The sequence below is a fragment of the Petaurus breviceps genome, unplaced genomic scaffold (genome assembly GCF_028583685.1).
Source record: "Petaurus breviceps papuanus isolate PSGF00001 unplaced genomic scaffold, PetGlider_PUasm1.0 77, whole genome shotgun sequence".
In the NCBI taxonomy this organism is placed as follows: Eukaryota; Metazoa; Chordata; class Mammalia; order Diprotodontia; family Petauridae; genus Petaurus; species Petaurus breviceps.
The window spans coordinates 8,822,288-8,838,087 of NW_027186492.1; the positions used below are offsets into that span (position 1 = coordinate 8,822,288).

A 15,800-nucleotide genomic window follows, 5' to 3' on the forward strand; every position below is an offset into this window, starting at 1 on the left:
GGTGGTAGGAAGATGAGGGTTCACATTCCCCACCAAGAAGCCTGGCCAGTGTGGGATTCAGCATGGCTATTTTCAGTCTCTGCTTCCTCAGAGTCATTTTAGGTGGAAACAGTTTGATTCAGCAGCTCTCAAGACAACTGAAGGTGAAAGAAGAGCCAGGTCCCCCTTGGCCTGAATCCTGCTGAACCCCCTGTTACTTCTGCCTCAGGAACTGAGGGTGGTTGTAGTCTGGAGCCAAGCTCAGAGCCAGCTCCCTCGTATTTTATTTAGGGATGGGAGACGGGAGGACATCTACCATCACTTCTGCCCCTCTCTGTGCTGGCAGCCACCTTAAAAGAATGGTGACAAGACCTTCTGCAAAACATATGGATAGGCATGAGGCCACCAAGGTACATCCAATAGGTGAGATGTATACAAGAGTAAGAGGAAAAATAGGAAAACAGGTAGGGAGGTAGAGAACAAATGAAAAGGATGGAGTAGAAGGGAAAGGGGTAGCATGAAGATAGACGTAGGAGAAACATAAGGAGGAGAAAGAGTGAAAGGACACAGGGTGACAGTAAACAATGCGGCAAATTCAATCCTTTGTTTAAACACCCATCTGTGAACCTACCAATATTAGGTACATTGAGATTTACAAACCTCCATAGCTTATTTCTGGCCAGAACAAATATGAAGGTGTTCCATGTTTGGTTTAAAAAAATATAGAGTGATAGCAGCTGGTTAAAAACAGCTTTCAGAAGGTGAGATTTATTCAAAATTCAGTTTTTGCACATATACCACTTTTGCTCTGACTTTGCTGTTTATTGTACTTTTAGTGTGAAAATTTTAGTCTTATTACCATCTCCGAGGCCAGTCTCCTGATTATTTTGTTTTAGTCAAATATGTTTACACTTAAATCAACACTAGAGAGGAACTGAGATTCTGTAGTGATTTTATTACCATTTTTTAGAAGAACTAGCACTTAATATGTGATGAGCATATTTAAAAATTCAAAAAAATACTGTGTATTTCTAAATTTTAAGATATGTAGTATTTAAAATATTTAACAGGGAAAAACAGTAAATATAGCTTACATTATATTAACTGCAACTCCAATGGCTGCGGTTATGAGCATTATATCTCCATTAATTTCATAGTTCATATGGATGGTTCTTTGCACGGCTTCATACAAGAGGAATCCCATAAGTATATAAACCAAAAGAACACTAATAATAGCTGACAAGACCTCTGTAAAGAAAAACAAAAGTTATATAGGAATATTTGTAGCTAAGTAAAATTTATAAAAATATTATACAAATTTTATTTACAGTCTCTTGCTTCAAAGAGATACTGCAACATGTTACAGTAGGGAGGGCATTAATTTGGGACTAAAAGATCTGCTATAATCTTGGCTTTTTTCCTCTTAAAAATTAATTTTTGTTGATATATTTTGTTTTTTACATGACTTCATTTTCCAAAGCATCCTTCTCTCTACCCCCTCCCAGAAAGCCATCCCTTATAATAATGAACAAAACACCACCAGAACAGTTTGGCAACACACACATGTACATGAGCACACAGAAAGGTACAATGTTCCATAATCACAGTCCCCACTTCTGCAAAGAATTGGGGGAGAGGTGACCTTCATGTGTCTTTCTTGAGCCAAGTTTCATCATTCTAACCAGCTTTTCCTCTTATTATACTCTCTGGGTCTCAGATTCCTCATCTTTAAATGAAAGGGTTGGTCTATATCAGAAATGTTAAACATGTGGCCTATACCAGATTAAAATGTAACCGGGAAATATTCAACAAAATAAATAAAAATACAATAAAACATAAATAGTATTTCATTTTAAAACTAAGTCAAGGGAATGACTTAGCTATTTTCAGCAACATGATGATCCAAGACAATTTTGAAGGACTTATGATGAAACATGCTATCCATCCCCAGAGAAAGAACTGATGGTGTCTGAATACAGACTGAAGTGTACTTTTTTTTTAAACTTTATTTTTCAAGTGGTTTTTTTGGTCTATGTTCTCTTTTACAACATGACTATTATGCATTTGTTTTCATACTACACATATATAACCTATATCGAATTGCTTGCCTTCTCAAAGAGGGCATGGGGGAAGAAGTAATGGAGAAAATTTAGAACTCAATGTTTTAAAAACAAATGCTAAAAATCGTTTTCACATGTAACTGGGGGAAATAAGTAAAAATAAATAGTTCTTAAAAACAAAACCCTAAGTCAATATGCAGCACACAGGGATCCTTAGGCAGGGATTAGTGGCCTCCCTCTCTCCTTGAGTTTGACACCAATGACCTTGATCACCTCTAAGGTTCTACTCTATCCAATGCTTCCCATTCCTGAAAGGACCTTCTCCAGCCACTACCGTCTTTCTCATCCTGGTTAAACTTCAGCCTTTTGGAATAGTGGCTCTGGGAATGTCATGCTGCTCAAAACTTCCCTGAAGCTTTTGATGGAAGTCTATTCTTCTGCTGTTGGGGGCTCAAGAAATGCTGCTTTGCCATCAAAGACACTCCCAGGGCACTGTGATCAATCTTTCCTATTCAGGCTATGTGCAAGGTACTGCACTAAGCACCAGACACAGAAAGCCAAAACCAAAACAACAACAAAAAATGAGTTCCTGCCTATGAGGAGCTTATTCCATTCAAGCAGCTTGTATGGTGGTACAGTGTAAAGAGAGTTCGACCCAGAGCCAGGAAGACCTAAGTTCAGACACTGACTCTCTATGTGACCCTCTGTAAGTCACTTAAGCTCTCTCCCTGTTTCCTCATCTTTAAAATGAGAATAATAACCGCACCCACCTCCCAGGTTTGTTGCTAGGATCATATGAGAAAATCTTTGTAAAGAGTTATAAAAATGCTAGCTGTTGTTATTATTATTGATATAGATTATACACAGAGGTACAAAACAAACACACAGAACAACAAAGCTGTATTAGGGCTATAAAACATTGGAACCTTTCCAGTGTTCATGGTATAGCCACGATTGGGATGAACTGGAAAGACCCAGGAATTCTAGTCTCCACTAAATTAGCCTAGCAAGTCTCTCTGGGGCCTTCACGCTTTAAAACAACAGGAAGTAGGACCACTACAGTGTCAGGGAGGCGGCTGTGCCCTTCTAGGGACCCTTGTTTGGCGCTGCTTGGAGGTGGGATGGATCACTGGTTTAACCCAGCATGGTATTTAGTCAAGAGGTTGTTTTCAATGTGCTCATTCTTCACTGGTATGGGTGTGTTCCCCCCCAAAACATGTAAATTCTCCAGTTACTATTTCTTTCTTATTGTTCTCAAGGTGACAGTCCTGACAAACATTATTACTGCCTTTCCATATGAAGTCTCACTTTGCACAGCTGATGATCCATAAGGTTTTTCTCCAACTCTAAAATTCTGATTCTGGTGGGGGCAACTAGGAGGCACAGTGGATGGGATGCTGAATCCGGAGTCGGGAAGACCCGAGTTCAAATCCAACCGCAGACACTTGCCAGTCAGGTGACCCTGGTCAAGTAACTCAACTTCTGACAGTCTCCGTTTCCCCATTTGTACAATGGCGCTCATCATAGCACCCACTTCCCAGGGTTGTCGTGAGGATCAAGTGAGATAACAAATGTAAAGCACTAAGCACACAGTGAATGAGTGAGTGAGAGAGTGTGTGTGTGATCAACATTATTTTAACATGCCCATTGTTCAGAGGAGAAAACGTAAGAGATGTTTCCATCTCACATGAAACGAAAAAACTGATGAGAAAGCAGAACTTAATATGATTTGTCAAGAGTCAAAAATGGAATTTCATATCAGGTTTGCTACCAAGGTGAAAGGTTGATGTTCTTTTCTGAAACATCTTTAATGAAAATATTTGCTATGACAACTAACAAAAATGGAGCTTCAACATAAATATTATTTCATACTTGTGGTAATCAAATTATGAAAATTCAAATTCAGTTATGCAAAATGTCTTACAATGTTTACTGCACTGTGAATTTTCAGAAAACTAATCCAAACCCCCAAAGGGGTTTCAAATGCACTGAACAACAAAACCAAAATAAAAGGAAAGGGGTGGCTAGGTGCTGCAGTGAATAGAGCACTGGCCCTGGAGTCAGGAGAACTTGAGTTCAAATCCGGCCTCAGACACCTAACACAAAACTAGCTGAATGACCTTGGGCAAGTCACTTACCCCCAATTGTCTTCCCAAAAAAAAAGGCAAAAATAAATAAATAATAAAGGAAAAGAAAATCAAATCAAAATAATAAAGGGAAAAACCCCCTCCCAACACACTCTAAAATGGGAGAATCTTGGCTCCTGTTCCTAAATTAGCCTTGGCAAAGTCCTCAATAGTATATGAACTCCATGGCAGTGGGAGAACTCCATCATCTTATCTTAGAAGAGCCCACTCACTAAAAGTCTACAGCCTCAGGCTGAAAGTAGTCCTCCCCACCATGGCTCTGAACAACTTAATTAAGTAGTACAAGGGCTGCTGCTGCTGCTGCTGCAGAAAACTCACATTCATATAAGAGCTTTGAGATTTACCAAGTGCTTTCCACACAATAACCTTTTGAAGTAGGGCCTGAAAGTACTGTCCCCATTTTACAGATGAGGTAAAGTGGCTTGATCACATGGTTACATAGTAAATGTTGAAGGTGGATCTGGCAAACCCAGGTCTCAAGTCCTGGGCTCTTTCAACCACACCATGATGCATTTTTGAGGTAAAGATTCAGGATGAATCTGACTGCTAAGGTTTCCCAGTTCTACTATGGGGAAACTCAAGTGATGCTACTATAACTGCCATGTTCCTTTTTCATGAATATATTAAGGAAATCATGTATGCCCCACAGTCTCACTTTCTGGAATAAGAATGGAGAGATATTGTTGTCCTGGGATTTTTATTCTAAAATGAATCATCTGTTGCAACACACCAACATTGTACTGACAGATTCCAAAGAAATACTTTAAAAGATAATATGAATAATATAGTCTAGAAACCAAGACTCATATTCAAGATTAGATACTTGCTGCATAAATGAAGATTTTTTTAAAGGTATAATAAAAGAAATTCAGTTTTGCCAAAACAGATGACTGTTTCTTTATATTTTAATACTGAGCTTAACATGAAAGTACCATAAATACAGTAAGGTGGTTGAGTTTATCTATTCAGAGTAGATAAAATCCAATGAAACTGTGTGGATTTTTTTTAAGTTTTAAGAAGAAAATTGTTTTCAATCAACAGTCAAATTATGACCTGCTCAGTACTTTCATTCCAGCTCTGAGTCGGCCCCAGGTCACATAATCTACAATTAGGATTACTAAGATAAAAGGAACACATAAAGACCAGACTAAAGAGTTAACAATTTTCATTTTCTAGGGGGAACCCAAGTGAGTTTCATAATGTAAAACTCAGGAGAGATCTATTGAGTTTAATATTACTCCCATTAGTTGTTAAATAAGCCTGAAAGGTCATGTTTCAGTCTAGAGGGAAATTTTACTACATAATTAAAAAGTCTTGAAAGAAAGGTTTTTAATGGAAATGTTGGCAAGCCTCTTATCAAAGTAATCCTAAAAAGCTTTGCTACTGTACTCTATACATTATTTGGTAGTCATTAAATTACTTAACCATGGCAAAACTACAGGGCTGGGGGAGTGATTAAGGTGAATGAATCTAGGGTGTTTTCACACACAAATAACTGAAATATAAACAGATCTTTACAATCGAGAGATGCAGTTAGGGTGCATTCTGTGATCAGCGCACAAACCAAACATTTAACAACTCCCTACCCATGCCCCTTCAAAACAACAACAAAAGAGATACAGATCTGGAAAAATTGTACACATTCACAGAATTTGGGGCTAGAATGCCTTTTATGTACTTAAAAAGGATGTAAACACCCAGTTTCCATTCGAAAAAGTCTAGCTCTCACAGACACACAAATTAGGTCATAAGGAATTAGATGGTTTTGGTTCATGAGAATATGATTGGAAAACAAAGCACGGGGAACCAAGGCCTCCAGACTCTTTGGGGGTGGGGTAGGGTGGGATGCCTATACTGTGATGTTACAACACAAAGCCTCGACTCCAACTTTACAGTTGCTGCCATTGGCAGGAAGGTACTAACACGACTCCACCTTAATTATACAGTATTTTTCTGTTAGTTAAAAGTATTTTCAGATGCTAGCCAACTCACACAAGTAATAGGTTCTAGACAACCCCGGGTACTAATATACATAATTATTGCACATAATTATGTAATCAGGTAACAAGGGCTTACTAAGGAGCGATAATGGATGGGGGGCCCTCTCTTTGGTGCAATTAGGTAGTAAGTACACTGGGTAGAGTGCTGGGCCCGGAGTCAGGTACAGCCGGGTTCAAATCCATCCTTAGACACTTACTAGCTGTGTGACTCTGGGTAAGTCACTCAACTTCTGCCTGCCTCATCTGTAAACTGGTATTAAAATAGCACCTATTTCATGGGTTGCTGTGAGGATCAACTGAGATAATATGTACACAGTGCTTAGCACAATGCCTGGCATACAGTAGGTGTCTAATAAATGCTTATTCCCTCCCTGAAGAGCAGACATCAGAATGAGAGACATTATGGAAAGGCTGGGAATGAGGGCCTACCAAACAGCCATTGACAATGTACTGGATACATGCGGACATGATTAGTTCACTTGGCCTGTTGAATCCCAACCAGAAGGAAGAGAGTGATTTACTTGTGAGAGGCTCTGATTTTAATACTCCCCAGATCAAAAGCCTTCATGGCTTCCCCTGCCTGCCTATCAACTACAGTTTTAACTCCTTTGTGAAGAGAAACCAAAAGATTTTCAAGCAGTGTCCACATGATGAGAAATCCCACATTTCTTGTCAAACTGAATTATGTAACTAATTACAATTTTTAAGTGCTCTAAAAAACTACAGCCACAACACAGAGGAATATTGGCAAACTGGTGGGTAGTAGGTACTATTGATCTAGGAGTCCATGTATGCTGGGGCCAAGTCTCACCTTAGGCTTGGTGGGCAACAATTAGCCTGTGGACTGCATGCTGGAAGCCTGGGCCTCAGCAGGTCCTTTGAGGCTCCCCACTGGCCCCAGTCTACTCGGAGACCTGCCTCTCAAGGACATCGGCTCTTTCTGGAGTGTATTGCAGTATTTATCATACAAGTCTTCTCTTTCCTACAGGACTGTAAGCTCCTTGAGGATGGATTCTGTCTTCTTCAACTTTGCACCTCACACAACAAGCATCAGGTGTATATTTGCCAAACCGAACTTTGTGAATAGACTCATCTGGGATTTGTTTTCCCATGTACTCGATCCAATACAACTGGCTTTTTAACTGTGTGGTACAAAGAATTATCTGTACCATCATCAGCCTTCCCAGCTCCTACTCCCATGTTGCTCAGCAACACAGGATGAAGTCCCAGGAGCCACTAGAAATTGTTATCTAATCTCAACTGATGTCTGATCATCACATTCCACAGTCATTTCTCTAAATTCTTTCTTACCTCAAGTACCTAACAGTTGTCTCTCAGATTTAAGACTTAAGGGAGAAAATCAAGGGCATCTTTACTAATTTCTTTCATCTCCCCTATTCCTTCTTTACTCTGGCTGACGAAGAAGTGATGCTACTTGACAAGGCCAACCCATCTTCCTGTGCCCTTGATCCATTTTCCTCTGGGAATTTACCCAGATCCTTCCTCTCATGAGCTCCCCTCCTCCATCTCGCTTCCACTCTCAATCTCTGCCTTTCTGTAGGCCCCTTTCCGGCTTCCTAGAAACATGATTAATTCTCCCTCATCCTTAAGAAACCTTCGAGTGATATCTTCAACCTAAATGCTTCTCCCTCACCTAGGAAAACTCCCAGAAAGAAATGCCCATACTCACTTCCTCCATTCAGTTCTCCACCCCTTGAATTTTGCTTCTGACTCCCTCAATTGACTGAAATTGTTCATGCTGGGGACAACTGATGATCTCTTCTTAGTTCTCATTATTCTATTGGGCACCCTGCAGCTCCTGGCCACAGACAACTCAGCCTCTCCTCTGCTGAGTCTATTTGTCAGCCCACTGGCCTGGGTGTCCTTAAAGGCTAAGCTGTTCTCTTTCTTTTTCTTTTAGACTTGGAGTCAGAAAGACGTGAGTTCATAGTTGCTTCAGATGCTTACCAGCTGTGTGATCCTGGGCAAATCACTTAACTTTTCTGTGCCTATTTTCTCATCTGTAAAATTAGGATAAAACTACCTACCTCTTTTAGGGTTATTGTAGGATTATTAGGGTTATAGAGGATAGAAACAGTGCCTGTAAAAGCACTCTCTGGGCCTTAAAGTATTATATAAATGCTAGCTATCATTCCCTTAGACTGTGAGCTAATTAAGAACAAAGATTTCTTCTTTTTCCATTTTGGTCTGTTTGTTTTCCTTTGTAGCCTTAGTTGCTTGGCACAGTTCCAACCAAGTACATAGTAGGTGCTTAAAAAAATATTTGTTAACTGATATATAAAATAGGAGATAAACAGTGCCAGATTTCAAACTATATTGCGAAGCACTAATTGTCAAAACAATCTGGTACTAAGGAATAGAGTGGTGGATCAGGAATAGATTGGGTACACAATATATAGAAATAAATGACAACAGTAATCTAGTGTTTGATAAACCCGCTTTTAGGGCAAGAGCTCACTGTTCAAAAAAAACTTCTGGGAAAAATGGAAAGCAATTTGGAGGAAACTTAGGTATAGACCAACATCTCATCTCATATACAAAGATAAGGTCAAAATGGATAAATGATCTAGATATAAAGGGTGATATCATAAGCAAATTAGGGGAGCAGGGAATATTTTTACCTGTCAGCTTTATGGATAAGCAAAGAGTTTATGACCAAATAAGAGATGGAAAGGATCATAGGAAGTAAACTGGATAATTTTGATTACATGAAATTTAAAGTTTTTGCACAAATAAAACTAATGCAGTCAAAATGAGAAGAAAAATATGGAACTGGGAAAGAATTTTTATAACAAGTTTGTCTGATAAAAGCCTCACTTCTCAAATACATAGGAAACTGAGCCAAATTTATAAAAATATGAGCCATTCCTCAATTGATAGTCAAAGGATATGAAAAGGCAGTTTTCATAAATAATCAAAGCTATCAATAGTTACATGGAAAAATATTCTAAATAACTGATTACAGGAAAGCAAATTAAAATACCTTTGAGTTACCACTTCATATCTATCAGTTTAGTTAACATGACAGAAAATATCACATCCAAAAAAGGCTGGAGGGGATATGGAAAAATAGGTACATGATGCATCATTGGTGGAGTTGTGAACTAGCCCACTTATTCCAGAGAACAATTTGGGATTTGTTCTGAGATCCACACAAAGGGTTCTATAAAACCACGCACATCCTTCTCACCCAGCAATACCATTACTAGGTCTATATTCCAAAGAGATCAAAGAAAAGGGAAAAGGACCTATGTGTACAAAAATATTTACAGTAACTCTTTTTGTGGTGGCAAAGAACAGGAAATTGAGGGGATGCTCATCAACTGGGGAATAGCTAAACAAGTTGTGGTATACAATTGTGATAGAATACTATTATGCCATAAGAAATGATATGCAGGATGTTTTCAGAAAAACCTGGTAAGACTTCTATGAACTGATGCAAAGTGAAGTGAGTAGAACCAGGAGAACATGTAATAATGACCAACTGTGAAAAACTTAGCTACTCTTGTGAATAAAAAGATCCAAGACAATTCCAAAGGACTCATGATGAAAGATGCTCTCTATCCCCAGAGAGAGAAATGATGAACTCTGAGAGCAGACTGAAGCATACTTTTTAAACTTACTTTAATGTTCTTGTTGTGTGTGTTTCTTTTACAACATGGCTGATACAGAAATGTTTTGCATGATTTCACATGTATACCACATATATATTTTATTACTTTCCTTCTCAAGGGGTGGAGTAGCAGAGAGGAGAGAATTTGAAACCAAAAATTTTTTTAAATAAATGTTAAAATTTTTTTACATGTAATTGGGAAATATTTAATGAAATAAAAATATATTAAAAAGAAAATATGGGATAGTACCTGCTGCCCCTGACTGCTGAAAAAGCTCTTTTAAGGGACACAAAATTCCCATATTCTGAAAATCTACACCTTTGTAATCACTGTATTTTCATCAAATAGAGGTTACTCTTCAATTTCTCTCCTTTATTTCCACTACAATTGTATCAAACATCATTAGAAAAAACTTAAGTTTAAAAAAAAACCAGGTTTTTCCTATTTATAATGAATAGTGAAATTTCACTAATGTGAAAAATGTGCTTAATAGGAATGTATTGTAGAGCCCATATCAGATTGCAAGCCATCTTAGGGAAGGAGGGGGAGAAAAATTAAAATTTAGGGAAGTAAACGTTGAAAACTAAAAATAAATAATTTAATTAAAAAAAAACCCAACACCAAAAACAACTTATCACCCACATGACAAGATCAACACACAAAATTATTTAGGAATTTACAGAACGATTGCATACAGGATATCCCAAAGTTGTAGTGCAGTTTTAAGCTATTAATGCTCATACCCTATACTAAAAAAAGAAAAAAGATATATTCATATGAAGAAATTTAAAAACCAGAGGAAGGAAACAGTGGAGAGGAAATGGATAAAGAGGGGCAGAAGCAAATGCAAGGAAATGATAAATAAAGATCAAGGGAGATTTGAATGAAGAGATATGAGAAGACACTCCCAGCCTATCTTCTTTGTGGATGGAGGCGGCAGATCCACAGGTACTGCACATAATTTTGGATTTTTTCAATGTTTGGAACGGTTGTGCTAGGTGTTTTCCCCTCTCTAAAAAATACTATTTACCATATGGCATAGCTCTCTGGAAAGACAAACAGGAGAAGAGTAGTACCTGAAGATAAAGAGAGTTGAGGCTATGTCAGAGACAAATCCCATGATTATTACATCTTCTCATTCTCTGCCAGATCTCACATCACTTGAGGTCAGACCATATGCCCCTTGGGATAAAGGTCACAGCTCCCACTGTGGAGACCACTGGACTAAAGAGACTAATGTAGACATCTAAGAACTCACCAAACAATTTAGGTATTAAAAGGGAAAGACACATAGTGAAGATGGAAGCAAAGGCAGGTAAAGGAGGCTGAATACGAGATCTTGGCACATTCCTATACTGGATACTATCAAAAATATGAAAGCTCAGAATGAGCTGAGGCTAGCAAAGAAAGATGCAGAGTTACATCCCATTTCAGGGGTGAAGTTTGAGCCCCCATCTTCTTGGCTCCAGGACCAGATCTTCACCCATTGTGCCACACGGCTAACAGCCATTCATGTATTATTATATAGCATCATAAGCATCCTCCCCAGGGAACAACTTTATACGTCACCATCTCCTGCTTCTCTCGGCAGGCTATCCCTCACCTCCATCTCATCTGATCCTCACAACAATCCTTTGAGAGGGAGGCGCTGTTAGCCCCACTTTACAGAAGAGGAACTAAGGCTCAGAAAGGTTACCTGTAAGAGTCTGTGGTGAGATCTGAACTGTCTTCTTGATTTTAGATCTAACAGTATCTCCTCACTGCACCAGATTCCAATGTAAAGGAGTCCTATTTTGACCTTAAGTATTATGATGCTCTCCCTTAATCTACCTGTCCCCCTTTTAAGAACCCTGAATAATTTAAAGGGCTTAGCTTTTAGGACCTTTTTTTAAACATAATTTTGTATGACCTAAATGTCAGCAATCATGAAGCAGGTAATGAATAAGATCTCATTGTTCTCACCTCTCAAGAAAGGAATCCTTAGGGGAAACTCATTGAACCCTGGTATTTTGCTTAAAAAAAAAAAAAGAAAAGAAAAAGAAAATCTCTACTTTTGTTCCCAGGTTAATTTACCCATACTGCCAATCTCTGTGGCTCTTTTACCTCAGTCAATTGATTTCCTTTCTTTTATGTCATTTTCTCAAAAGAGATGACAAATCTATGGAGGTTATACCCCGAATCTTACCCCTCAATAGATATTTGTTCTGTTTAAATGGAGATTTCTTTTTTTTTTTTACCGTTCCTCTCTGCCTTTATTTTCAGACTCTTCTTCCTTTGCTCCTATCTACTCCTATCAGAGCCTTCCATTCATTTACCTTCTTAACTTTGCACTTTTAAAGAAAAGGAAGCGCTTGACTCTAGAGAGAAACTTGCAAACACACAATAGTAGGCCTGGTCAGGTTTGCCATTACTTTCCTCCACATATACGCTGGCATTAGATACTATCTATAAAGATAAACCTACCATGCAAGAGCAAACCAAGCATATCTTTGATGATTAAAAATGGGAAGCTCTAGGCTGGTGATTTGTCACTACCTCTGAATGAGAGAGAAGTGGGCATATATGATCTTAAGTGTATGTAGAAGCCTAGAGAAACCATTTGAGATTGAGAACCTTTCTTATGGAGTCCACAGTCAGTTGTGGCTTGTAAGGTCGTCAAAGGAGTCAAGAATTTACTGGAGGAATCCCAGCCAATGAGGAACATCGGTTTATGGAACGCCTGATGCAAAAATTTTCTCTCACTACTGCTGGGCGATGAGTATGACTCATGAGCTGGACTTACTCATGTAAGCATTGGAGAGTTTCCCAGGTCACCAAGAGGTTAAGTGATCTGTCCGTGGACCCAAAGCTAGTGCATCACAGGCAGGGCTTAAACCCAGTCTTTCTGAAGGCCACATGAGATGATTTGGACATACCGTCCCCATGTAGCAGTACCGTAATTGTAGGGCTGAAAGGTACTCTGTGCTGACCTAAGCCAACCTTCTCTTCCAAATGGGCAAACATTTAAAGTGATTTGCCAAGGCCATATAGCTAGCTTGGGAGAGAGCTGATGTAGGCTCAGGTCTGATGACTTCTGGTACAACTTTGTATACTAAGTCTAATAGTATTCAATGGAAGGACAAGTTTGCTTTAGACAGGTCAATTCCTTTCTTTCTCTACCCCTGAAGAAAATGTGAAGTTGTAACAGGCCAACAGAAAGAATATTTAGAAGCACCAGAGAACATATTCTATTTCTTCCCTGACCTTCTGGATGTTAGTTTGGGGATGTTATGCACAATAGGGAAAGGATCCCTACCTCACTTCCTTCTCTTTAAGATAATCTGCTTTCAAAGGAGTGCTACCCTTTCTCCACGAATCCTCCCCCAAAGAGTACAGGAGATTCAAACATCATCCATCAGCCTTTCCTACCATGGAAGGCTCCAAGACTTCAGATAAGACTGTGAAACTTACCTCCTCAGCAGGTGGGAGCTGCCCCGAAGTCCCAATGCCCTCTTGGGCTCATTTTTTTTTTCCCTTTCTGGAGGGCTGTTGGGGTTAAGTAACTTGCCCAAAGTCACATGGCTAGTAAGTTTGTCAAGCGTCTGAGGCTGAATTTGAACTCAGGTCCTCCTGACTCCAGGGCTGGTGCTCTATTCACTGCGCCACCTAGCTGCCCTGACTTGCTCATTTTTTAATCTTAGATTACATAAAGATCTGAATGACCCCACTGCTCACACCATTCCAACTGATAAGAAGTATAACAGTATAAGAGTAAATATCATTATTGCATGCAATTTATCACCTTAAGTTTCTCATGTTTTCTTTTTGTCTACTACATTAAAAAATAATTAAAGAAAACTCTTTTAGATCCACCTTGATTAAATAGGCATATATTGCAAGTTGGTGAGTGCTGGGGTTCCTGTCAGTAATGCATATCTCCAACTTTAATAAGGCAGTGGCTTAATAAGCCACATAAAAGGCTGAGATCTTCAGATCTCAATTGCAAAAGTGTGCTGCTGAGTGAGCATGCAAGGGGATAAGGAAGGCAGACTTCTACCTAACCTTGAATAGCTATCAGTCAGCCAGGTAAAATTTCAAGTCACACTCTGGAATACTACATGATAAAGCCTGTGGGGATCCAGATGGCCAGAAAAGACGAGCACAAAGAAAAGGGGGACTGCCATATTAGCTCCATGAAGCACTATTTCTACCAAACTGAACTAAATGGTGGTAACTACAACTCTTAAGGCCACCACTGAAGGTATTAATTTAATTTAATTGGCAACTCCTCCCTCCCTAGTTCTGCACCCACACCATTTGTTCATGCTGGTTCTCCTGTGTAATTAAAGTCTATTGATTTTAATTTCTTGTATTTTATAAACAATTATAAACTGTAACACATGCTAATTAAATAATAAAGGGAATAAAAAAGGATCACAAGTATGCATCAGTTTCACTGTAAGCAAACTTCATCTTTCACAGAGAAGTCTATGGTACAAAATAAAAGTATGATTTTCATTTTCAGAAGAAGTTAATGGCTAAAAGTGACATACTTGCAGTATGTGCTTGCAGGAGATACTTTTATACTGACATTTCTTTAAGGTTTACAAAATTCTTCCTCTACAGAGATGATTAGAGTTCAAAATCTTCTAAGGTTTTAATGACTCACCAGAAACCCATTTGTATGACATTATAGTAAAAAAAAAAAAAGTGCCTAACCAGAATGTTAGGGAATGGAGTGTTTTGATGTGCTGAGGTTTTAACTGAAAATCTGTTTGAACCCATACTGAAATTTTAAAATGTATGAGTACACTTTCCTGCCTTAGTAAGCAGCAGGGTATGTTGAACATAATCAAAACTTTTTTTGATAATCAAAGATTCTGTCATGTTTCAGGATCACTATGAAAAATAACGATCTCTGCAGTATTATAGACAGAGAAGATATAAAAGATTTAGTTGGATTTATAGACTTCATGGCATACCCAGGAAGCCACTTTTGTAAAAACAACAACAAAAATACCTTTTATCAGTCTGTATATGCCTCTGCTAAGAACATTTCTTTAAAATTTCATTTGAGAGTTTGGGTTAGTTGGGCTGCAGTAAATCAAATGATGCTACAGACTCTTATAAACAGATAGTAGACCCAATTCACCTACCTAAACGATGAAATCCAAAGGTGAATCTTTTGGTTGGTGATTTTGCCGAGAGCCACAAAGCAAATAAGGTGAGTATGATAGCACTGAGGTCAGTTAACATGTGCAGTGCATCCGTCATGATTGCTAGACTATTTGCAATATATCCACCTTAAGATGAAGTCAGAAAAAAGAAACAAGAATGAATAAGTCAATAACCAACAACAAAGATTAGCAAACTACAAAGATTAAACTTTGCAAGGTTCTAATAAGATTCTAATTAAAACTCTGAATGTAGAGTGTAGGTTCCATTAAGCCAAGGACTGACTTTTATTTTGTCTTTGTAGCCCCATTCCTAACATGGTACCTTATAAACAGGAGGCATTTATAAATGCTTGTTCAACTATATGACTCTACTGCAAATAAATATTCATTTTAGGTGGGATTCTGTCCATTCCACTTCCTCATCAACAAAATGTAAATTCCTTAAACCACAAAGTTAAAGTGAACTGTTTTGCCTATATACACATGACAACATTTTCTAATAGTGTTATATCATACAATAAAACCTCTCAACATAGGGAAAATGAATTTTATAAACTCTTTAATACTATATTATATTTTCCTGACAACTGGTACACAGGATATTTTGAAATTTACTCTTAAAAAAAAAAGACTAGCTAGGAAGACTAATTCCATGTATAGCACCCAGTGACTCACTTTACAGAATTTTTAGGCCCCATCATTTTGGTTAAAGCTGGATTTTGGTTTTTAATATTTTAACTGATGCCTTGTTTTCATCACATTCATTTGAGAATGTATCCTTTCCTCCAAACTAGCAAGTTTTCCCTTGGAACAAAGATTTAAA

At 38.3% G+C, this 15,800-nt stretch overlaps 2 protein-coding genes across 9 annotated transcripts in view; both read right to left on the reverse strand.

Annotated features, from left to right (window-relative positions):
- The window catches only part of GATM (glycine amidinotransferase), a 501,978-nt gene that overhangs the window by 269,908 nt on the left and 216,270 nt on the right, over positions 1-15,800 (reverse strand). The window lies entirely within an intron of this gene.
- The window catches only part of SLC30A4 (solute carrier family 30 member 4), a 78,309-nt gene that overhangs the window by 55,293 nt on the left and 7,216 nt on the right, over positions 1-15,800 (reverse strand). For 5 of the 8 annotated variants that reach the window (XM_069105953.1, XM_069105954.1, XM_069105956.1 and 2 more), the window contains exons 3-4: positions 14,957-15,103; positions 1,074-1,227 (exon numbers count right to left, since the gene is read on the reverse strand). In XM_069105953.1, the coding sequence (XP_068962054.1) occupies positions 1,074-1,227; positions 14,957-15,103 (301 nt within the window). The remainder of the gene's footprint in view (positions 1-1,073; positions 1,228-14,956; positions 15,104-15,800) is intronic. The other 3 variants (XM_069105959.1, XM_069105960.1, XM_069105958.1) reach the window with 2 other exon arrangements.